General features: G+C 44.9%; 1 protein-coding gene across 1 annotated transcript in view; it reads left to right on the top strand.

The window, feature by feature from the left end:
* Positions 1-25,733, top strand: part of LOC134910838 (uncharacterized) — a 268,706-nt gene that overhangs the window by 18,433 nt on the left and 224,540 nt on the right. The window contains exons 3-4 of the mRNA XM_063919222.1: positions 18,359-18,521; positions 18,939-19,088. Of these exons, the coding sequence (XP_063775292.1) occupies positions 18,359-18,521; positions 18,939-19,088 (313 nt within the window). The remainder of the gene's footprint in view (positions 1-18,358; positions 18,522-18,938; positions 19,089-25,733) is intronic.

Below are 25,733 nucleotides of genomic sequence, written 5' to 3'. Positions count from 1 at the left end.
AGCAAATAAGGTGACCAACGTTTCGGGGCGCTGGGGCCCCTTTGTCAAGGTGATACAGTGTACAAATAACAACATACCTTAAATAAGCAGTGAAGAGACCCGCGAACGGGACGCACGCCGTTGAGAAGTGGGTGTGAGCGGAACGCCGCTCTGATCACTTCCGGGTGCAGTGACGTCAGCGCTACCTTGCGTCTATGTCCGTCATTTCCTGGATACCCAGAGCTTGCTCGGTCGCCTAGGAGACTGGCGCCCGTCAGTAAGCAGGACTCCGGATGGACGTAGGATTGGCTGTCGCGAGTATGCCACGTCTAACAGCGATAACGAATTTAATATTGCGGATTCAGATGGGCCCACTGACCATGGTGCTGTCCCTTTAGTGACCCCCCCTGTGGCCGTAGAGAGTACCAAAGCAAGAGGACGCCCACCCGTAGGGGCCAACAGAACCGCAGGATCGAGAAACACCTCCACAAGGAGGAAAGTCTAATATTCAATCTTTCAGATCGTACCCTCACGGATACCGAAATCAGAGTACTCAACAACGGCCTGTCTTTCATACCTACCAATAAATTTGACGGTCTCACTTGGCAAGCCGAGCTGTATCACTTTACACGCAAGCTGAAGTTACAAGAGTACTTCCAGGACCATCCAGTGGTGGCCTCATCTGATCCACATCAGGCATTTATCAACTCTAGACATAAATCCTCATTTGACCCCCAGTCAAGTAATGCATCCATCAAGACCTTCACTAGACTCTTAGACGACTCTGTTACCAAATACACTGGGGCCCAACATGAAATGCATCAGAATTTATCTCGACTAGAATTCAGAGCTTTGAAACAACTTGGAGAATACCGGGACATCGTAATCCGCCCTGCCGACAAGGGGGGCGGTATTGTAATCATGAACCTGGCTGACTACAAATCCGAAATTTACAAGCAACTTGATGATACAACCGTGTATAAAGCCTTGCCTTCCGACCCTACAATCGTCTACAAGCGAGAAGTGGACAGTATTTTAGATCAAGCTTGTGCCTCATCCTGCATTTCTGAGGCGTTATGCAGGGCCCTGAAACAGGATTTTCCTAGAGTTCCAATCCTATTCACTGTACCGAAAATACACAAAAATCTAGCATGTCCTCCGGGCAGACCTATAATTTCGGCCCATCAATCATTATACCAACCGGTGTCTATCTTTTTGGACGGTATACTCCAACCACTTATTCTAAAACAATCAAATTTTGTGAAAGATACCACTGCATTTTTGAACCGTCTTGCTCTACTGTCTGACATACCTGAGGGCACCTTAATCTGCACCATCAATATTTGCAGCTTATTTACCAATATCCCCCACACTCAAGGCTTAGCAGCGGTGAAACAATTTCTCATCAATGAAAATTTGATGTCCATCAATTTGGACCTTTTCTTAAAACTACTGGAACTCACTTTGACCAGGAATTATTTTTTGTTCGATGGGAAGTTTTACTGCCAAACCAGCGGATGTGCCATGGGGAGCAACGTCTCCCCCTCCTTTGCCAACGTGTTCATGATGAAGGAGGAGCAAGCTATGTTTTTTTCGGACATTAGTTTCAGCAAGCACATCTTGCATTACTCACGTTACATCGATGATGTGTTTATCCTGTGGACGGGGAGCCAACAGCTTTTTGAACAACTTGTGATCAACATCAACAGTAGAGATTCACCAATAAAGATCACAGCAAACTGCGACCCACTGACGCTTAATTATCTAGATGTCCAGGTGTCCATCATTAATGGAAGTATAAGAACGGACATCTTCTATAAGCCGACTGACAAAAACACACTACTACGCGCAAACAGCCATCATCCGAGGGCTTTGAAGAAAGGTCTCCCTCGATCTCAATTGATGAGGGCTTCAAGAATCACCAGTGACCCTTCCAGATTGGACCAAGCCTTAGACACGGTAGTAAACCGCTTTGCAGTCAGAGGCTACGATAAAGGCGACCTTTTGAGACACAAATCGGAAGTAGCAGCCATTCCGCGTCATGATTTGCTACAACAGAAACCTAAGAAACGTCAAGAGCTGGTGCCACTAGTCACAAAATACACGACGGCCAGTCCTGTTGTACCCAGAGCCTTGAAAGCCATGTGGCCAATAGTGTCCACAGACAAGAAATTACCCTGCTTCAAGAAAAAAAGACCCCTTACATGTTTTAAGAAAGGAAGAAGCATTAGAGACTTTGTCGTGCATTCAGATGTAACAGGCTTCGGGGAAAGCGTGCCCTCCAATTTTTTGACCAAGCCCCCAGGTTGCTACAAGTGCCTTGGGTGCAAGGCATGCACTAACATAATGCCTGGTGCATCCTTTACATCCACTTCCACTGGCAAATCATATAACATCAGGCACGTTATTACATGCACCACCACCCACATTGTATACTTAATTACTTGCCCATGCAAGTTACAATATGTGGGCAAGACGGTGCGTACTGCCCGGGAACGTTTTGCCATGCACAGATCCGCGATTAAATATGCTACCTCAGGGAAAACCTCTGATCAACCAGTGGCGAAACACTACGCCGACTTCCAGCATACACTTCAAGACTTAAATTTCCAGATCATCGATCATGTTCCCAAATCTATACGGGGCGGCGACCGTGGTGGACATCTTCTGCGTCTTGAAGCCAGATGGATCTATTCTTTGGACACTATCAGACCTAAGGGCCTTAATGACAAAGTCACCTGGAGTATATTCCAGATCTGAATTCATGTTTAGCCAACATTATCAAACCATAGCTCCCTTTAGTTGATCATTAGTTAACATTTCCCTAAGGTTACACAAGGCCTTATGCTTTTATCCAGGTGTCTCCTGTTTTTGCTCTATATATGCATCTCTGCTAATTAATTATTAAGTACAATGAAAATGCACTACTATAGGCATCATGTATGTTATGAAATCAAAGCTATGTGCCCCTTTTTTAATTTGCACAGTGTTGTCTTAAGCTGGGTGTTTAAAATACATCCAGTTCAGACTCTTATGTTTTGCATCACTGATTGTTTTGTGTTGTTGTTCACGCCAGCCAATCCTACGTCCATCCGGAGTCCTGCTTACTGACGGGCGCCGGTCTCCTAGGCGACCGAGCAAGCTCTGGGTATCCTGGAAATGACGGACATAGACGCAAGGTAGCGCTGACGTCACTGCACCCGGAAGTGATCAGAGCGGCGTTCCGCTCACACCCACTTCTCAACGGCGTGCGTCCCGTTCGCGGGTCTCTTCACTGCTTATTTAAGGTATGTTGTTATTTGTACACTGTATCACCTTGACAAAGGGGCCCCAGCGCCCCGAAACGTTGGTCACCTTATTTGCTGTTATGGATTAAAAGTCCTTTTTTCACGTTACCTACTGGGATCTAGTCTCTGAGTGCCGCTGCATGATTCCTATTGCTGTATATATATATATATATATATATTTATATAAATAATAATAAAATAAAATACAAAAATAAAATTAAAATAAAAAAATTAACAAAATAAGTAAGAAACAAACAAATTCAAAACAGATATCTCTCAGACCAGCAGACCCCAGTAATACACACATGCTGTGTGTATGTGTGTGTGTGTGTATATATATATATATATATATATATATACGTTTGCACGCCCGGCACTCCTAATGCACAATGAAGATATAGCCCGATGCCTTCTCTGGCAATGATACTTGCTTGAATATCTGTGTGGTGAGCGGCACTCACAGGACTTTCTCATAAATAACAGGACATCACCCCGTTGTAATCTTGCAACGTTTCGGTTTATTTACAAAACCGTCTTCAGGCTTACATAAACAATACAAAAATAGATCTTACCTATATACACCTATATCACCATGTGCTAATTAGTCCAGGTGTGTTCAGCCACCCCCACTTCCGCTGACATCACACGGACTGCAAAGTTTTGTGACTTAACATTAATCCTTCACCAAAGATTCACAAATCTGTAGTACAATGAAAAAAATTCCCATTAAGCTGAAATACAGCATTAATTCGTTGTTTCTAACACTGATGCATATCTATAAAAATTCATAAATATCAATATTCACACATCACGTATACTATCGTAATGTACGTTGTTCTACAATCATATTAACCAACTTATCACATTCACTATAGAGTTAATCACATTCAATAAAGAAAACTGGAGAAAGACAAATTTTCATTGAGACCATGGGGTGCTATTGTGTTAAGGGAATAGATCCATTTCGTCTCACAGCGTAACAGTAATTTATTACAGTCTCCCTGTCTACGACTCTCAGGTATATGATCAATCATTTTATATCGCAAACTTGATAGATTGTGTCCCTTAGCCTTATAGTGTTTGGCCACGGGCTGCTCACTTACCCTCCCCTCTATAGCCAACTTGATAGCACTTCTATGCTGTGCCATCCGCTCTCTAAATGTACAAGATGTTTTCCCTACATAAAGTAATCCACAAGGACACCTTATGTAGTACACTACAAAACGTGAGGTGCATGTTAAGCAATGATTTATTTTAATGGGTTTCCCTGAATGAGGATGATACAATGTGTCTCCTGTTTCCAGGTAGATACATGTAGTGCATCCTAAGCACCTATAATTACCAAATTTCCTTGTAAGGAAATTAGAAGATCTTGATTTGGTAAAATCTGAGATATCTGCATGGACCAGCATATCACGGAGGTTACGTCCTCTGCGGTAACATGGCATAAGGCGTTTGTCTGACAGCTCTTTTAAATCAGGGTCAGATTGTATAACAGGCCAAATTCTTTTGGCTTTTGAAGTTAACCTCTTGCTGGCCGTAGAGTATTTATTCACATATACCATAGATGTGCTGACATCTGTATTAGATCTTTCCGATTGATGCCTGGTTTTAGACACAGCCAAAGCTTTAGTCTTGGCTTGCTGCAATAATTTATTGGGATAACCCCGTTCAAGGAATCTGTGAATCATATGATCCATCTGTGCTAATTCATCTTGTGGATCACTGCAAATGCGATGTATACGAAGTAATTGAGAAAAAGGCAGACCCTTTTTAAGGGGTTCAGGGTGATGACTAGAGGCTGCTAGGTAATTATTGCAATCTGTAGGCTTCCTATATAATGAAGTAACAAAACCTGAATCAGTGATGGATACATTGACATCCAGGAAATGAATTTTATATTCCTGTATGTCATAAGTAAATTTAATATTGGGGTCCCTTGTATTGATCTCCGTCATCATTTGTACAAATGCTTCACGTGTACCAGTCCACAATAAGAATACGTCATCTATATAACGAAGGAAAAAAAGTATATTCTTTTTGTAATTTTCTTTATCAAAAAATAATTGCTGTTCTAATTCAAACATAAATGCATTAGCATATGCGGGGGCCACTGGGGACCCCATCGCACAGCCAAGCAACAGTAAATAATAATCCTTGTTGAAAAGAAAATAATTGTGCGTAAGTACTAATGACAATAGATTAATGAAGACATTTACGTCCGGGCCCTTATACAGGTTTGGATTGTCATTGATTAATTTCTTAACTGCAGGGATTCCTCTCTCATGTGGGATGTTGGTGTACAAGCTGACGATGTCAGCTGTGCACAACCAACACCCATCTGCAGGTAAAGTTACCATATTTAATTTCTCCAAAAATACAAAAGTATCTTTCAAATAAGTATTTTGATTCTGAATAATAGGCTGTAAGTAATGATCTAAAAACTTTGACACCTGATAAAACAATGAATCACGAGCAGCGATTATAGGGCGCCCAGGAGGTTTAGAAGAGTTTTTGTGTAGTTTTGGTATCATGTAAAAAACCGGAACCACTGGTGATCTGATACTTAATGCCTCTACCGTATATTGACTAATCAGACCATTATTGTGCGCTTCCTGTAATACCTGATTTAATTCACATGTAAATGTCTTAGTAGGATCACGACTCAGTTTTGTATATACGCTGGTGTCTGACAACTGCTTGTCAACCTCAGCAATGTAATCCTCTAAATCCTGTATCACGATCCCACCCCCCTTGTCGGCAGGGCGGATCGTGATATCTTGCCGAGCAGATAAGCTTTTCAATGCACAACGTTTAACATATGACAAATTACCACATACCTTAACAGGATTAACAGCCAAATAATCAATCTCATTATGTATGGCCCTGGTAAAAGAACGTATAGCCACATTAGTAGACAAGGGGTCACACTGTGATTTAACTCTAATGGGACAATCAGTGTGACTCTCAGCTAAAACAGTTCTCTTATTAGCAAAATGTTCCTTTAAACGTAATGATCGATTAAAACGAGCCAGATCAACCTTACTTTCAAAACTGTTATGTTGTGTTGTTGGTACAAAGCTCAGTCCTCGTTGTAAAACACGTTGTTCTGTCTCTGTAAGTGCTTTAGACGATAAGTTAAATATTACTTCTTTATTTTTGCCGTCTTTTTTGTAGTCCCTTTCGCACTGCTTCCCCCTTCTTGTGCGTCTTCTTCCAGAGCGTCTCTTTGCGCCCTGGTCTTGATCCCCAAAGGGGCCTTTCCCTTAGGTATTTTTCTCCTGGTAGATGAAGATTCAGAATCACTCTGGGAATTGGCACTGGAGCCTTCCGTTTCCAATGGAAACGACCTTTGTTGATTACGATATCTCTGACGAAAGGGTCTCTGTCTTTGCTGTGGATTGGAAAAGTTATATACCCGATTTTCTTCATAATCTCGGGTTACTGCAGTGAATTTCTTTGTTTTAAATGCTATCAAATCACTGCGGTACTTATCAACTTGTGTTTGCAGTTTGTTTAACCACTCATTATCCCCATCTGTTCTGAGGGATTCCAAACAGGTGGACTCCAGTGTGTTAATTTTCTCACGAACCAAAGTTAACTCCCTTGTTGCTTCCTCTATTACTAGTAGTATCAAATCAAAGGATGCCTTGTTAAGGACAGCCGCCCATCTACGGCAAAACTCAGTATTGTTGCGTCCAATTGTAGGTGAATTATTAATACGAAAACCCCTGGGGATTTTTCTGTCTCGAAAATAATCAGATAATGATACCCCATGGAAATAAAAATCGATCTCCCTTTTCTTTAATTTCAGTAAATGAGCAAAGTTCAATTCATTAGAGTCAGTTCTAGAAGAAGTGGACATCCTGTCGTTAATCAGTATACGTTCAGCATCAATGTCAGACAATGACAGCAATTCCCCTTGGGGATACACTGAGGCTCGGAAGCCTGTACCTTCATCATTGCCAGCTTCCATAATAAAACTGTGAACCAAATCCAAAAGTGCAGAAAGTGCAAAAAATTAACAAAAACACACACGGTTAAAAAATACCCCGACTCTAGAGCAAAAGGCAATGCCCAAAGGTGGGAAAGGGTGCCGTGGCCAATTGTAGCATACTGCGATGCATCAATGTTATATACGTTTGCACGCCCGGCACTCCTAATGCACAATGAAGATATAGCCCGATGCCTTCTCTGGCAATGATACTTGCTTGAATATCTGTGTGGTGAGCGGCACTCACAGGACTTTCTCATAAATAACAGGACATCACCCCGTTGTAATCTTGCAACGTTTCGGTTTATTTACAAAACCGTCTTCAGGCTTACATAAACAATACAAAAATAGATCTTACCTATATACACCTATATCACCATGTGCTAATTAGTCCAGGTGTGTTCAGCCACCCCCACTTCCGCTGACATCACACGGACTGCAAAGTTTTGTGACTTAACATTAACCCTTCACCAAAGATTCACAAATCTGTAGTACAATGAAAAAAATTCCCATTAAGCTGAAATACAGCATTAATTCGTTGTTTCTAACACTGATGCATATCTATAAAAATTCATAAATATCAATATTCACACATCACGTATACTATCGTAATGTACGTTGTTCTACAATCATATTAACCAACTTATCACATTCACTATACAGTTAATCACATTCAATAAAGAAAACTGGAGAAAGACAAATTTTCATTGAGACCATGGGGTGCTATTGTGTTAAGGGAATAGATCCATTTCGTCTCACAGCGTAACAGTAAGTTATTACGGTCTCCCTGTCTACGACTCTCAGGTATATGATCAATCATTTTATATCGCAAACTTGATAGATTGTGTCCCTTAGCCTTATAGTGTTTGGCCACGGGCTGCTCACTTACCCTCCCCTCTATAGCCAACTTGATAGCACTTCTATGCTGTGCCATCCGCTCTCTAAATGTACAAGATGTTTTCCCTACATAAAGTAATCCACAAGGACACCTTATGTAGTACACTACAAAACGTGAGGTGCATGTTAAGCAATGATTTATTTTAATGGGTTTCCCTGAATGAGGATGATACAATGTGTCTCCTGTTTCCAGGTAGATACATGTAGTGCATCCTAAGCACCTATAATTACCAAATTTCCTTGTAAGGAAATTAGAAGATCTTGATTTGGTAAAATCTGAGATATCTGCATGGACCAGCATATCACGGAGGTTACGTCCTATATATATTTATATACAGTGGGGATTGAAAAGTTTGGGCACCCCAGGCAAAAATTCATTTTAATGTGCAAAAAGAAGCCAAGGAAAGATGGAAAAATCTCCAAAAGGCATCAAATTACAGATTAGACATTCTTATAAAATGTCAAAAAAAGTTTGATTTTATTTCCTTCATTTACACTATCAAAAGAACAGAAAACAAAAAATGGCGTCTTCAAAAGTTTGGGCACCCTGCAGAGTTAATACCTTGTACTGCCCCCTTTGGACAGCTGAGACCTGGCAGTGTCATGGATTGTTCTCAATCATCGTCTGGAAAGACCAGGTGATGTCAATCTCAAAGGTTTTAAAAGCCCAGACTCATCTGACCTTGCTCCAACAATCAGCACCATGGGTTCCTCTAAGCAGTTGTGTAGAACACTGAAACTAACAATAGTTGACGCTCACAAAGCAGGAGAATGCTATAAGAAGATAGCAAAGCGTTATCAGATGCCCATATCCTCTGTTCGGAATGTAATTAAGAAATGGCAGTCATCAGGAACAGTGGAAGTTAAAGCAAGATCTGGAAGACCAAGAAAAATATCAGACAGAACAGCTCGCAGGATTGTGAGAAAAGCAAGTCAAAATCCACGTTTGACTGCACGATCCCTCCAGAAAGATCGGGCAGACACTGGAGTTGTGGTACACTATTCCACTATAAAGAGGTACTTGTACAAATATGCTCTTCATGGAAGAGTCATCAGAAGAAAACCTCTTCTACGTCCTCACCACAAAAATTAGCGTTTGAAGTTTGCAAATGAACATATAGACAAGCCTGATGCATTTTGGAATAAAGTTCTGTGGACCGATGAGGTTAAAATAGAACTTTTTGGCCGGAATGAGCAAAGGTAAATTTGGAGAAGGAAGGGCACAGAATTTAATGAAAAGAACCTCTGTCCAACTGTTAAGCATGGGGGTGGATCAATAATGCTTTGGGGTTGTATTGCAGCCAGTGGCACAGGGAACATTTCACGAGTAGAAGGAAAAATGAATTCAATAAGATTCCAGCAAATTTTGGACGCTAACTTGATGCCATCTGTGAAAAAGCTGAAGTTAAAGAGAGGCTGGCTTCTACAAATGGATAATGATCCTAAACACACCTCAAAATCCATGGTTGATTACATCAAGAGGCGTAAACTGAAGGTTTTGCCATGGCCTTCACAATCTCCTGACCTCAACATAATTGAAAATCTATGGATAGACCTTAAAAGAGCAGTGCGTCACAGACAGCCCAGGAATCTCAAAGAACTGGAAGACTTTTGTAAGGAAGAATGGGTGAAGATACCTCAAACAAGAATTGAAAGACTCTTGGCTGGCTACAAAAAGCCTTTACAAGCTGTGATACTTGCCAAAGGGGGCAGTACAAGGTATTAACTCTGCAGGGTGCCCAAACTTTTGCAGACGCCATTTTTTGTTTTCTGTTCTTCTGAAAGTGTAAATGATGGAAATAAAATCAAACTTTTTTTGACATGTTATAAGAATGTCTAATCTGTAATTTGATGCCTTTTGGAGATTTTTCCATCTTTTCTTGGCTTCTTTTAGCACATTAAAATGAATTTTTGCCTGGGGTGCCCAAACTTTCGATCCCCACTGTGTATATATATATATATATACACATACGTGTGTATATATGTACACAGCCAATAAACTGCATGGGTTAACACCAGTCACAGTTGAGTATTTGTGTGTGTGTGTTTTACCTCCGGTGCTCTCCGCCGTCCTGCTTCCATCCATCACTGTGCTGTCAGCGGGCTGAATGCAATGTTGTGTGGGGCCAGAGAAAGGTCAGCAGCTGACCACAATCAGTTAGGGCGGGCGGGGGCGGGCGGTATACTCTTTCGGCTTGCCGCTGAGGAAGGGAAACTAGACGTTACCCTGACTCCCTACTCAAGCAGCGGCAGCCATCTTTCTGCTATGCCTCATGGGATTTGTAGTCTCTATGCTACTGCATAAAGGCTAAGCAGTAGCACACATGACTACAAATCCCATTTTTCTTCACTAGATTCTCTGCTGTGTCAGACGCAGCTGATCCCAGCGCCCTATCCAATCCCGCGCCCGGGTCACATGCCCCCCTAGCCCCCCCCTAGTTACGGCTCTGCGGAATCCCGACCGCTGGCATACCGACATCTTTTCTCCCTCTTGGGGGTCCACGATCCCCAAGAGGGAGAATAGATAGTGTGGCGCGCGTAGCACGCCACCGTGCCCACAAGGGGCTCATTTGCGCTCACCCAGCTGCCGGCGACCGCCGGCAAACCATACCACACCCCTCCATTATATAGCTGTTACATTCTTGGTGGAAAAAAGAAATCAGAGATACATACATTCAAATATGCTCATCAGCGCCTTTTCCCTGCATTGGTTAATTTATAAGGCACACTGATCCCTATGGCTACATGCATTTTAAATAAGGTTTCTCGTGGCCACTTACAGTATATGGAACCTCTTGTAAAACACAATACACAAACAAATCCTGAAAAATATCAGTCTTTTCTACAACAGGTAGATCTTAATAACTTTGGGACTCATTTACATTTGGATGTAAGCCATTTTTATGACACACCTCTCAGATGTAGCAGTACACGTCCGCGCTGATAGGTGTTACTGTCACATCTCCCTGACAGACTTTTTCAAAAGTAGGCAAGTATGGTGTATGTACTGTCTATGTTTGTAGTGTGTACTGTGTGTGTATATGTAGTGGTAGGCAGGGGTTAAAAATAGCCGGGACAGGGCAAAACTGTGTTGCATCTGTTGTATTTTGTTCCACCTACGCCAGCTCACCTTGTAGTTGTAGTTGTTGTGTGTGTGCAATGTTCCTTTAGACAGTATGGGGTTTAGGTCCTTTGTAAATTTCAGTTCCAATCCCCTGTGGACCTTAATCTGGCACTGGACGGTGGGAAGTTTTATGACGAGAACTGAATTGCCACGTTCTATACTACAGACTGAAATAATTTAAGACAATGGGGGGTAATTCCAAGTTGATTGCAGCAGGAAATTTTTTAGCAGTTGGGCAAAACCATGTGCACTGCAGGGGGGGGCAGATATAACATGTGCAGAGAGAGTTAGATTTGGGTTGGTTATTTTGTTTCTGTGCTGGGTAAATACTGGCTGCTTTATTCTTACACTCCAATTTTGATTGCAGATTGAACTCACCACACCCAAATCTAACTCTCTCTGCACATGTTAAATCTGCCTCCCCTGCAGTGCACATGGTTTTGCCCAACTGCTAACAAAATTCCTGCTGTGATCAACTTGGAATTACCCCCATTGTTTTATAATAAATGTAGGCAGAATACATTTATCACTTTAAAGAATATGAAAAAAATGACTTATTCATAAATACACGTTTTGCAGAAAAACGTTATGTGATATGAAAAACCGGGAGTCATTTTCGTGTTCAGAAGCCAAAAATCTATAAGTATCACATAAATTTATTAAAAAAAGCTTTTTAACCGCAGACCTGTTATATATTTAAAATAATTATTCCCATGACTGACAGAACATGTATTCTATGTGAGAGCACCTTCTTACATTACTAGCAAAAAGTCAGTGTTCATTATTTAAAGGTTCACTGGTGGTCAAGATAACATCACTCCATCACAGGTCATAAATACTGTAGCTTATCCCTCATTATCCCTCATTACAATGATAGAGTTTGTTGCAATAGCTCATAGGTAGAGAAGGGTTGCGATCGTTAGGTCAACATGCATTAGTGGACATGCATTGGGTCAACCACTAAAGGTCGACATGCACTAGGTCGACAGGGTGTCTAGGTTGACAGGTTCATTAGGTTGACATGTGCAAGGTCGACATGAGTAATTCACGACTTTTGTAATTTTTGACCTTTTTCATACTTTACAAGCCACGTGGACTATTAATGGGAAAGGTAATCTGTGACGAGTGCAGCAATAGCGGAGTGAGGCACCTTGCCTGAAGCACTGCGAGCGAAGTGAGCCATGTGAGGGGACGCGGTGCACTAATTGGGGTTCCCCGTCACTGTACGAAGAAAACGACACCAAAAACAGTAAAAAAAAACATGTCTACCTTTTGACCTGTCAACCTTGCACATTTCGACCTAACGACCCTGTCGACCTAGACACCCTGTCGACTTAGTGCATGTTGACTTTCAGTGGTCGAACCAATGCATGTCGACCTAATGTGTGTCGACCCAACGACCCATACCCGGTAGAGAAGGTTAAACTTGCAAGGACAGGCAGCAAATATCTCCCATGGTTGACGCGTTTCTATGTGATATTCACACTTTCATCAGACTTATACAGGTAAGAGGAACAGCATAGTCATTTTATAATTGCACTAGCTGTTCTACTCGTCCTTCGCATGTGACTTTCTGATTTTCATGGTTATAAATATAAATGAGTGTTAAAAATTTTGGAAATCTATAGAGATGTAATTTTGAGATGTCTTAATGTAAGTAAATATTAATCCATGGTTCTTGGCGTTACCCGGGGAGCACCCGTAGCAGATACAGTTAAAAAAGTGACAGGACCATTTTTGTCGTTTATTAAATTCTACACACTGGAGGTGCAATCCAAATTTTGATACGATTTTCCGTTTGGGCGTTATTGTTCCTGCAATGACATCACTATGTCATCCCCCTTTTCATCCCCTTATGGGAGGTTTATTAAAATACTAATTACGTAGTTTTCCTATTTCCCACCTGAAGAATACCTATGTTACATTTCACCCTCCTAAGAGATCGGTGAGTGAGCGAGTGATTGAGGGCTTTCATTTTTATATATATAGATTTTCCATTGTGGAACTAATCAAGTACAAAGTCAGCAGCTAGTCTAAAGGGCAGACTAATGTAAAGCGTGTATAGAGTATATACGTATATGCAGTGGCGTAAGTTCACCCCAGTCGCCCGGAGACATAATAAATGTTGCTGCCCCCCCTACATATATGTCAGTCATTATAGCACATCTAGAGTGCTCCTTCATCGCGATGGAGATGCTTCGGCACAATGGTGTGACAATATATACAAAAAACACACAACTCTTTCACTTACACACACATGACTTTTTCACTTAAACACACACGCCTCTTTCACTTAAACACACATGCCTATTGCTTACATACTCGCACCTCTTTTGCTTACACACCCACACACTCCTCTTTCACTTACACACTACTCTTTCACTTATACACACACGCCTCTTTTGTTTACACACGTATACACGTGCACATCTTTCGCTAACACATACGCCTCTTTCGCTTACTCACACGCCTCTTTCGCTTACACACACACACTCCTCTTTCACTTACACACACCTCTTTCGCTCACACACACGCCTCTTTCACTTATACACTCCTCTTTTGCTTACACACACACACACACACACACACACACACACACACACACACACACACACATACACACATCTCTTTCACTTAAACACACAAGTTTCCTTAAAAAACAGACACACACACACACCTCACTTAAAAACATGCACATATATTAACACAGTGCTGCTGACATTTATTAAAGTAACCCCCGGAAGCCACCACTCTCCACCTGCACCACAGACACACACAGTGCACTTTGAGGCAGGTGCTGCCAGTGCCTACCTAAGCCTGGAAAGAGGGAGAATCAGAGAGTGCTTCACCTGACCAGCTCAATTAGAAGGGTATGGGAGGATCTGAATGCTGGAGCTCCCCCTAGCTGCAGCCAGTGCCGGCTCCCTGGAGAGACGAGGAGGCAGCTGCCGTGTCACTGACACAGCTCTGCTTCTCCATCTGAAAAAAGAATGCAGCAGCGCGATGAATCAGTGGGCAGTGGGAGCCAATGGGGGAGACGCGCCCCCTACAGGTCAGGAGCCCGGCGGCAGCTGACTCCACTGCCTCCCACAGTTCCGCCACTGCGTATATGTGAGTGCAACCTTTGAATTAATGTAAATGAAAGTATACAGTAATACATAACTATGAAAAATAATGATAATATATAATTTTGTGATAGTATTTCTGTTGTCTTTTCTTTGTATTTTAAGAAACTTTCAGCATTTTAATAACGTGTATCATTTTATTATCTCTTTTTATATACATTAAGCAGTATCTAGTCAGAAAGTTGACACCAACCATGTTGACATTCATAATATCAACACCACAACGTAAGAGTGTCAACATGGTTCAAACTGTTGACAGGCACCAGGAAATTATCCTTAAACCTTCAACAAGTTTACAATGTCGACATCTGAAATGCCAACATTCTGTTGGTGTAAACAGTGGACCTAATTCAGATCTGATCACTGGGCTGCATTTTTTGCAGCCCTGCGATCAGATAGTCGCCGCCTACAGGGGAGTGTATTTTCGCCGTGCAAGTGTGCGTTCCTATGTGTTAGCAGAGCTGCTAAAAATCAGTTTCTGCAGTCTCTGCACAGCCCAGGACTAACTCTTCCAGTGCGATGAGGACAGGCTGATCGGGGCCGGAGCTGACATCAGGCACCCTCCCTGAAAACGCTTGGGCACGCCTGCGTTTTTCCGGACACTCCCTATAAACGGTCAGTTACCACCCACAAACGGCCTCTTTCTATCAATCACCTTGCGATCGCCCGTGTGAATGGATCCTTTGCATGATCCCGTCGCTGACCAGCGATGCCCTTTGTAGCCATCCGATGCGCCAGCACATTGCGTGCACTGCATATGCATGCGCATTTAGGATCTGATCGCCCGCTGTGCGAAAACACACAGCAGCGATTAGATCTGAATTAGGCCCAGTAAGGGTTAAACTGCAGGTGGAGGTTAGGGTTAGGCAATAGGGGGAGAATTAGGGATTAAGGTTAAGGATTGAGGGTGGGATTTATTAAAAGAAAAATTTGGTAGAAACCCCATTTTCAGAGTTTTTACCGAATTTTCAAATGTACTAACTAACCCCCGGGCGACCGTTTTTCGATGCGGACCGTATTGCTGGCTTTTTATGGTGATACCCTTTAGAAGCCTATGGGCTTCTTAACGTATCCCGGGAACTCCCCCACCCAGCTGTACTTCCGGCTGCAGGGAGGAGGAGTCCGGGATTGGCTAAAGACATCACCTCCAGGGTCTGGATGGTGACGGAGACTCCCAGAGACCCCCCCACACTTTCTCCTCAGGTCCAACAGGGATCGCAAGGGGCCTCTGGCATTGCATTATGATACTAATCTCATATTTTAGTACCTATGCAATTAGCATCGTTGCGATGGCCCGCAATCACTATTAGTAAATCCTGCCCTTAGAGAGAAATACTCACTGAAAGCTGCAGCAGGGACGTGCAGTCAGGGGAGGCCGTGTCTCCCCTGTGATTAATTATTAAAATCATACAAAGAAGATACGACAGTACGGATGGTGTAATGGTTAGCATTACTGCCTCACAGCTCTGAGGTCATGGGTTCAATTCCCACCATGGCCTTAACTGTGTGGAGTTTGTATATTCTCTTGCGTGGGTTTTCTCCGGTACTCCGGTTTCCTCCCACAATCCAAAAATATAGTGGTAGGCTAATTGGCTTCCAAAAAAAATTAACCCTAGCGTGAATATGTCTGTGTGATAGGGAATATAGGGGGTAATTCCAAGTTGATTGCAGCAGGAATTTAGTTAGCAATTGGGCAAAAACATGTGCACTGCAGGGGAGGCAGATTTAACATGTGCAGAGAGAGTTAGATTTGGGTGGGTTATTTTATTTCTGTGCAGGGTAAATACTGGCTGCTTTATTTTTACACTGCAAATTAGATTGCAGATTTAACACACCCCACCCAAATCTAACTCTCTCAGCACATGTTAAATCTGCCTCCCCTGCAGTGCACATGGGCCCTCATTCCGAGTCGTTCGCTCGGTAAATTTCATCGCATCGCAGTGATTTTCCGCTTAGTGCGCATGCGCAATGTCCGCACTGCGACTGCGCCAAGTAATTTTGCTATGAAGGTAGTATTTTTACTCACGGCTTTTTCTTCGCTCCGGCGATCGTAATGTGATTGACAGGAAATGGGTGTTTCTGGGCGGAAACAGGCCGTTTTATGGGCGTGTGGGAAAAAACGCTACCGTTTCTGGGAAAAATGCGGGAGTGGCTGGAGAAACGGAGGAGTGTCTGGGCGAACGCTGGGTGTGTTTGTGACGTCAAACCAGGAACGACAAGCACTGAACTGATCGCAGATGCCGAGTAAGTCTGGAGCTACTCTGAAACTGCTAAGAAGTTTGTAATCGCAATATTGCGAATACATCGTTCGCAATTTTAAGAAGCTAAGATTCACTCCCAGTAGGCGGCGGCTTAGCGTGAGCAACTCTGCTAAAATCGCCTTGCGAGCGAACAACTCGGAATGACCTCCATGGTTTTGCCCAATTGCTAACTAAATTCCTGCTGCGATCAACTTGTAATTACCCCCATAGAGAGTAAGCTCCACTGGGGCAGGGACTGATGTGAATGGCCAAATGTTCTCTGTAAAAGCGCTGCGGAATATGTGTGCGCTATATAAATAACTGGTAATAATAATAATAATAATAATAATAAATTAGATACTTATGACACATAGTCTGTGTCATAAGTATCTTCTTTATTTAATTGTAATAATGTTATGTGTTTAAATTACTTTGGGAGGCACTGATAGCAGTGCCTACATCTTTTGTTCCCCGTATTTTTGAAACCAGAACCGGACTAAGAGCCCGGTGCTGGTTGTCTAAATACGGGGAACCCCTGTCCAATTTTACCCCCAGTATTTAAACAACCAGGACCGGCTCAAAGAGCCCGAGGCTGGTTATACTTAGGAGGGGGGACCCAACGCAATTTTTATTAATTTTTTTTAACCCATTCAGACCCTTCTCCATTAAGTTAATGGAAGCCCTGGACAACAAAATTGCATTCATGTCCTTCTCCCACTCCCTTCCCAGTCCCAAACACTAATTTGTATTTGTTTTTCTATAAAAATGTACAATATATCACAAGTATGATGAGCAGGCAGTGGGCATTGGCGGCATCGGACTGAGATGCAAATTAGTGGCGGAGGGCTTGGTCAGTTGATGGTGGGCGAGTTTGTAAGCCATTGGCGGTGGCAGCGGGCATCGGCTAAGAGGCAGTAGCGGACATTAGCTTGGCGGCGGTAGGAATCATCGGCAGGATTCGGCGGACATTATGGCTGTAGTGCCCCACCAGCCACTGACCTCACCGCACGCCACTGAGCTGCAGCATCTCAGGTCTGTGTCGGAAGTCACTGTCACAGCACTTCCAGTACCCAGAAGATGTTGGAGCCACCATTGCCAACTGGGGAAGGTAAGAGGGCGCTAACCACCAGGGATGGTTTGTTAACAGATCATGTCGACATATAATCTGGGTAGACCCACTTTTCAAAGCTTCTAATGCTTTAGCTGCTGCACCATGTTGATTACCACCAATGATAAAATAGACATGAATTAAATTGAAATCCAGCCCAACCTGTGTGCCATAGATACATACTGTATTTTATTGCTCACAATATATGCCTGTGCTAATAGAGAGCAACCAATGCTAAAGTCATAAATACAGTTCTACAGAAATTATAGTACAATAAGCATAAACACTGAGTTATAATGAGAGCTATAGGCACACAAAGATAAGATATATTATATACAGTAAAGTTGCACTAAACCCACAATAGAGAATTATTCTGCAGTTCTGAGAGACTTATTGGAGCAGACGGGTTGGTTTGTATGTAGGGTATAAACAAGGGTTTATATTATTAGGAAAATGTATCTTCTTTATATATTTCACACTTATAGAAGAATTCATATTAATTGTACTATTATTGCTTGCATAACAGAATTTGTTGAACTCCTAGATCCTTAGAGGCAATACTTGGTAAATTATATAGAGTTTACATCTGCAATTGTTTTTGCAGCTTTCTAAGAAGTACGGGCCAGTGTATAGTATACAGATAGGAGAGGAGAAAATGGTGGTCCTGGCCGGATATGAGACGGTGAAAGATGCCCTGGTAAACCACGCAGATGAGTTTTCTGCAAGAGCAAAAGTGCCACTTTTCCATGAGACAATGATGGGACATGGTAATATTAACTCCTCCTCCTTCTCCTCCTACTCCTCCTCCCCTCAGACTTGCGGCCTGACCTGGCTTACTGCCGAGTTGGTGACATCACCGTTGACACGTCCAGAAGTGGTACTTGGAGATGAGATTATCTTTAAGCGCCGACCTCTTCCTAATCAGTGAACGCCGTTCACACTGCAATACAAGCAGGAGTGAACATATGTTCAGCCATGCTCACTACCCGAATTTAAATACTGGGTCACTCGGCCTGGGTTATTTCAACTGGCCCCTTTCAGACTGTACCGCAACCCAAGTTGTGGCGTGATCACATGCAATAATCTGGGTTATTCCTGGCACTTGAAAGGGGTATAATTCAGTTTTGGAGTTTTGTTTTGCTATGAAATTTACATTTCTAAAAGTGATTGTTCCTTGCATTCAGGAGTTATTTTTTCTTATGACGAAAACTGGAGAGTGATGAGACGGTTCACTCTTTCAACTCTCCGAGACTTCGGGATGGGGAAGGAAACAATTGAAAACAAGATTAATGATGAAAGTGATTTTTTAGTGAAAGAGATCAACACCTACAAAGGTCAGTGTCTGCTTTAATTTTACTTTTGCACCTTGTTGAGTCTTGATTGCACCCATGGCTTGCTTGTTCTAGAGCCTTTCATGATTTAAACACAAAATAGAGCTTGACATTCCATAGTACAGAGCAGTGCCGTAACTAGGCATTTTAGCGCTGTGTGCAAGAAATGGCATTGGCACCCCCCCCCCATGCAAGATAGGGGCAGTGCACGCCACAGGCGCGCAAAAAATATATAGTGTCATGGCTTCATGGGGAAGGGGCGTGGCCACAAAATAATACCAATTCATACTACGGTGCACAGTAGTCTCCATTATTCAAATTACGCTGCACAGTAGCGCTACTACACCAGGTAGAGCCCCTTTTTACACATTACGTCAGACAGCGTCCCCTTTTTACACTTTACGGCAGACAGTCCCCCTTTTTACACATTACAGCAGGCAGTCCCCCTTTTTTACACATTACGGCAGACAGCGTCCCCTTTTTTACACATTATGGCAGACAGCGTCCCCTTTTTAGACATTACGGCAGACAGCGTCCCCCTTTTTACATAAAACGGCAGACAGTTCCCCTTTTTACACATTACGGCAGACAGCGTCCCCTTTTTTACACATTACGGCAGACAGCATCCCCCTTTTTACACATTACGGCAGACAGCGTCCTCTTATTACACATTACGGCAGACAGTGTCCCCCTTTTTACACATTACGGCAGACAGTTTCCCCCTTTTTACACATTACGGCAGACAGTGTCCTCCTTTTTACACATTACGGAAGACAGCATCCCCCTTTTTACACATTACGGCAGAAAGCATCCCCCTTTATGGCAGACAGTGTCCCCTTTTTTACACATTACTGCAGACAGCGTCCCCCTTTTTACACATTATGGAAGACAGCGTCCCCCTTTTTACACATTACGGCAGACAGCGTCCCCCTTTTTACACATTACAGAAGACAGCGTCCCCCTTTTTACACATTACGGCAGACAGCGTCCCCCTTTTTACACATTACAGAAGACAGCGTCCTATTATTACACATTACGGCAGACAGCGTCCCCCTTTTTACACATTACAGAAGACAGCGTCCCCCTTTTTACACATTATGGCAGACAGCGCCCCCTTTTTACACATTACGGCAGCCAGTCCCCCTTTTTACACATTGTGGCAGAAGAGAGAGAGAGAAAGAGAAAGAGAGAGAGAGATACTTACCATCTCTCCCCGCTGACAGTCAGGCTCCTCGTGCTGGCAGAGATCCCGGGCAGCCACAGGGGAGAAGTAGGAGGAGGGAGGGGGACTGGAGCCGCAGCAGCGCTATGTCATTGGTAGTAGCGCCGCTGCAGCAGCCCCCTTTCCTACCGCATTGGCTGCCCGTGTGAATGCTGGGATGAGGGAACCGCCGGGCAGCCAATACGGAAGGAGAGGGGAGTGCTGCAGTGGCGCTACTACCAATAACATAGCGCTGCTGCGGTTCCAGTCCCCCTCCCTCCTCCTCCTTCCCTGCCTCTGCTGCTTCTCCTCCAGCGCGGCGCACGGCAAAAAACTGGCGGCTTGTAATGAGTCAATTTGACTCATTACAAGCCACTGGCCACGCACCCTCAGGGTAACTGCGCAGTATATACTGTAGTGATTTGATAAAGAGGGTCTCAGAATGCACTACATATGCAGGAAAGAAACCATTTTACAGGGGAGGCAGCCATCTTGCGCGCGCTACATACACACACACTGTATAGGTTACAATGGGGGAGATAAGCAATGTTTAGAAATATGGTTACATTTCTTCTCTTCATGAAGGTCACAAAAAAGCCTTTGAATTATCCAGCTTGTGAGAAAATACAATTCAGTGCAAATGGTTAAAAAACAATGATACATGGGCCGTTTTGGGGGCGCATGCCTGCCGTCAGCTGCTATCATGTACGTACAAATACATGGCTCGTGCGTTGTTACTACTGTGTTCAGTCTGTGTAGCCATACAGTAAAGGGGGTAACACACGAGAGATTTCTCCCGCTCAGCACACATCTCTCCCCACCTCTCAGCACAGCACGATGTGTGCTGAGCGAGGGGTGGGGGACGGGTGGACCGCTCATTTCACCCAGCGGTGAAATGAGCGATCTCCCTAGATTGGGCATGCATGCATGCCCAATCTAGAGCCGGCGATAGCGACATGGGGGACGCGCATCGCTAGTCAGATTGCTTAGAAATTAAGTGAACATGGCTCCGTGTGTACCCCCTTTAGTCTACCCTTAACCTTGATGTCCCTGGTTCTTGCTTATAGGCTGAGAATCTCCTATATAATAGCCCTGTGACTCTGTGCCTGGGTTTCTAACGCTGGGCGTGGCTAGGAGCTCTCATTGGGTTAGTGGCAGGTCTATCACAGCCAGCCCACAGCTGATTGGGCGAGAAACGCCCTCCCACACAGGTTACATCCAATGGGAGGCTCTGCCCTTTGCCTGCTGTGTTTTCACAGAGAAGGATTAGCAATGGGACTGATGGAGCTGCAGCTCCAGCCCCACACCCCAAAATAGTCCCACTGCATCTGCAGCAACATACCCTCCAACAATTTACACATAAACATTGATGCAAATTCGAAAAGGGGGCGTGGCCACGAGTATGGCGGCGTGGCCACGCCCCTTTTCCTATACCTTCAATGGAAGCTTGGAGAGTCAAAAATCAGTACAGACCATAAAAAAAAGGGACTGTACCTGCCAAAAAGGTGCAGCTGGAGGGTATGCCACTGCATCTGCAGCAAGTCTCTGCACTGTAGATAGGGGGAAAAACAATCCTTTTACTGCAGCGTCCTATGGGGGTCATTACAAGTTGATCGCTAACTGCATTCGTTCGCTGTGCAGCGATCAGACAAAAACTCGCCACTTCTGCGCATGCGTATGCAGCGCAATGCGCACGTGCGGCTTACTATTACAACGAACTATGTAGTTTTACACAGGGTCTAGCGATGCTTTTCAGTCGCATAGGCAGCCGCAGAGTGATTGACAGGAAGAGGGCGTTTCTGGGTGTCAACTGACCGTTTTCAGGGAGTGTTCGGAAAAACGCAGGCGTGGCTGGCCGAATGCAGGGCGTGTTCATGACGTCAAATCAGGAACTGAATGGTCTGAAGTGATCGCAAGCGCCGAGTTGGTCTGAAGCTGCTCTGAAACTGCACAAAAAATGTTTGTACCCGCTCTCCGATCCCTTTGTTCGCACTTCTGCTAAGCTAAAATACACTCCCACTGGGCGGCGGCATAGCGTTTGCACGGCTGCTAAAAACTGCTAGCGAGCAATCAACTCGGAATGACTACCAATGTCTTGCTGCCAGTCCACCTGCCCCCTCCGGCATCAACAATCCCCACTCCCTAGCAGCGCCGCAGGTGGAACAAAAGCTGCTGCGGCCACCGGCATAGATGTGTATGAAAGCGGCGCAGCGGAAGACTTTCATAGCCCTCCCTGCGCCGCATACTCTCTGAGCCCCGGAGCCTGCTAGGCGTGTGATGTCACAGAAGTGCCTCCCCACCACAGCCGCGCCCAGATCCCCAGAGGCCCTGACTCCGCAACACAGCACCTGGCCTGCCGGCCTGGAAGCCCCGAGATGGTTAATGTAGCGGATAGAGAGGGTGATATAATGGAGGGTAATGTATGGACGCTGAATCAATGTAAAAGGTGACAGTGCTGTGCAGTGCAGTGGGTGTGCAGTCTGGGCCGGTGCTAGAGTGTTCGGTGCCCCCCTGCAAACTATAAATTTGCACCCTCGCATACTTTACAAACGCACAGCGCACATAATGACCCCTGTAGTAGAGACACTTACACACGTAACGCCCCCTGTACCAGAGACGCTTACACATGTAATGCCCCCTGAACCAGTGACGCTTACACATGTCACGCCCTCCCTGTACCAGTGACGCTTACACAAGTAACACCCCATGTAGCAGTGACAATTACACACGTAATGCCCCCTGTAGCAGTGACGATTACACACGTAACGCCCTCTGTACCAGTGCCGCTTACACACATAACGCCCCCTGTACCAGTGATGCTTACACACGTAACACCCCCTGTACCAGTGACGCTTATACACGTGTGATATGAAAAACTGTTGACAGGCACCAGGAAATTATCCTTAAACCTTCAACAAGTTTACAATGTCGACATCTGAAATGCCAACATTCTGTTGGTGTAAACAGTGGACCTAATTCAGATCTGATCACTGGGCTGCATTTTTTGCAGCCCTGCGATCAGATAGTCGCCGCCTACAGGGGAGTGTATTTTCGCCGTGCAAGTGTGCGTTCCTATGTGTTAGCAGAGCTGCTAAAAATCAGTTTCTGCAGTCTCTGCGCAGCCCAGGACTAACTCTTCCAGTGCGATGAGGACAGGCTGATCGCCCACCCACACATTACGGCAGACAGCGTCCCCTTTTTTACAAATTACGGCAGACAGCGTCCCCTTTTTTACACATTACGGCAGACAGCATCCCCCTTTTTACACATTACGGCAGACAGCGTCCTCTTATTACACATTACGGCAGACAGTGTCCCCCTTTTTACACATTACGGCAGACAGTTTCCCCCTTTTTACACATTACGGCAGACAGTGTCCTCCTTTTTACACATTACGGAAGACAGCATCCCCCTTTTTACACATTACGGCAGAAAGCATCCCCCTTTACGGCAGACAGTGTCCCCTTTTTTACACATTACTGCAGACAGCGTCCCCCTTTTTACACATTATGGAAGACAGCGTCCCCCTTTTTACACATTACGGCAGACAGCGTCCCCCTTTTTACACATTACAGAAGACAGCATCCCCCTTTTTACACATTACGGCAGACAGCGTCCCCCTTTTTACACATTACAGAAGACAGCGTCCTATTATTACACATTACGGCAGACAGCGTCCCCCTTTTTACACATTATGGCAGACAGCATCCCCTTTTTACACATTACGGCGGCCAGCGGCCCCCTTTTTACACATTACGGCAGCCAGTCCCCCTTTTTACACATTGTGGCAGAAGAGAGAGAGAGAAAGAGAAAGAGAGAGAGAGATACTTACCATCTCTCCCTGCTGACAGTCAGGCTCCTCGTGCTGGCAGAGATCCCGGGCAGCCGCAGGGGAGAAGTAGGAGGAGGGAGGGGGACTGGAGCCGCAGCAGCGCTATGTCATTGGTAGTAGCGCCGCTGCAGCAGCCCCCTTTCCTACCGCATTGGCTGCCCGTGTGAATGCTGGGATGAGGGAACCGCCGGGCAGCCAATACGGAAGGAGAGGGGAGTGCTGCAGTGGCGCTACTACCAATAACATAGCGCTGCTGCGGTTCCAGTCCCCCTCCCTCCTCCTCCTTCCCTGCCTCTGCTGCTTCTCCTCCAGCGCGGCGCACGGCAAAAAACTGGCGGCTTGTAATGAGTGTTCGGAAAAACGCAGGCGTGGCTGGCCGAATGCAGGGCGTGTTCATGACGTCAAATCAGGAACTGAATGGTCTGAAGTGATCGCAAGCGCCGAGTTGGTCTGAAGCTGCTCTGAAACTGCACAAAAAATGTTTGTACCCGCTCTCCGATCCCTTTGTTCGCACTTCTGCTAAGCTAAAATACACTCCCACTGGGCGGCGGCATAGCGTTTGCACGGCTGCTAAAAACTGCTAGCGAGCAATCAACTCGGAATGACTACCAATGTCTTGCTGCCAGTCCACCTGCCCCCTCCGGCATCAACAATCCCCACTCCCTAGCCGCGCCGCAGGTGGAACAAAAGCTGCTGCGGCCACCGGCATAGATGTGTATGAAAGCGGCGCAGCGGAAGACTTTCATAGCCCTCCCTGCGCCGCATACTCTCTGAGCCCCGGAGCCTGCTAGGCGTGTGATGTCACAGAAGTGCCTCCCCACCACAGCCGCGCCCAGATCCCCAGAGGCCCTGACTCCGCAACACAGCACCTGGCCTGCCGGCCTGGAAGCCCCGAGATGGTTAATGTAGCGGATAGAGAGGGTGATATAATGGAGGGTAATGTATGGACGCTGAATCAATGTAAAAGGTGACAGTGCTGTGCAGTGCAGTGGGTGTGCAGTCTGGGCCGGTGCTAGAGTGTTCGGTGCCCCCCTGCAAACTATAAATTTGCACCCTCGCATACTTTACAAACGCACAGCGCACATAATGACCCCTGTAGTAGAGACACTTACACACGTAACGCCCCCTGTACCAGAGACGCTTACACATGTAATGCCCCCTGAACCAGTGACGCTTACACATGTCACGCCCTCCCTGTACCAGTGACGCTTACACAAGTAACACCCCATGTAGCAGTGACAATTACACACGTAATGCCCCCTGTAGCAGTGACGATTACACACGTAACGCCCTCTGTACCAGTGCCGCTTACACACATAACGCCCCCTGTACCAGTGATGCTTACACACGTAACACCCCCTGTACCAGTGACGCTTATACACGTAACGCCCCCTGTACCAGTGACGCTTACACACGTAACACCCCCTATACCAGTGACGCTTACACACGTAATGCCCCCTCTGCCAGTACCGTTTACACACATACATTACACACATACACAGTCACACATATATACAGTATACACAGACACTGTATATATATATACACACACTCACTCTCTTTCCAGACACTTATCTAATGAAGTCTGGCTGGCCGAAGCTGTAGCAGATCATCC

Source organism: Pseudophryne corroboree, chromosome 4, assembly GCF_028390025.1.
Source record: "Pseudophryne corroboree isolate aPseCor3 chromosome 4, aPseCor3.hap2, whole genome shotgun sequence".
Lineage (NCBI taxonomy): Eukaryota > Metazoa > Chordata > Amphibia > Anura > Myobatrachidae > Pseudophryne > Pseudophryne corroboree.
The sequence above is the reverse complement of the archived record's forward strand: the minus strand, read 5'-3'. Positions and strand labels throughout refer to the sequence as shown.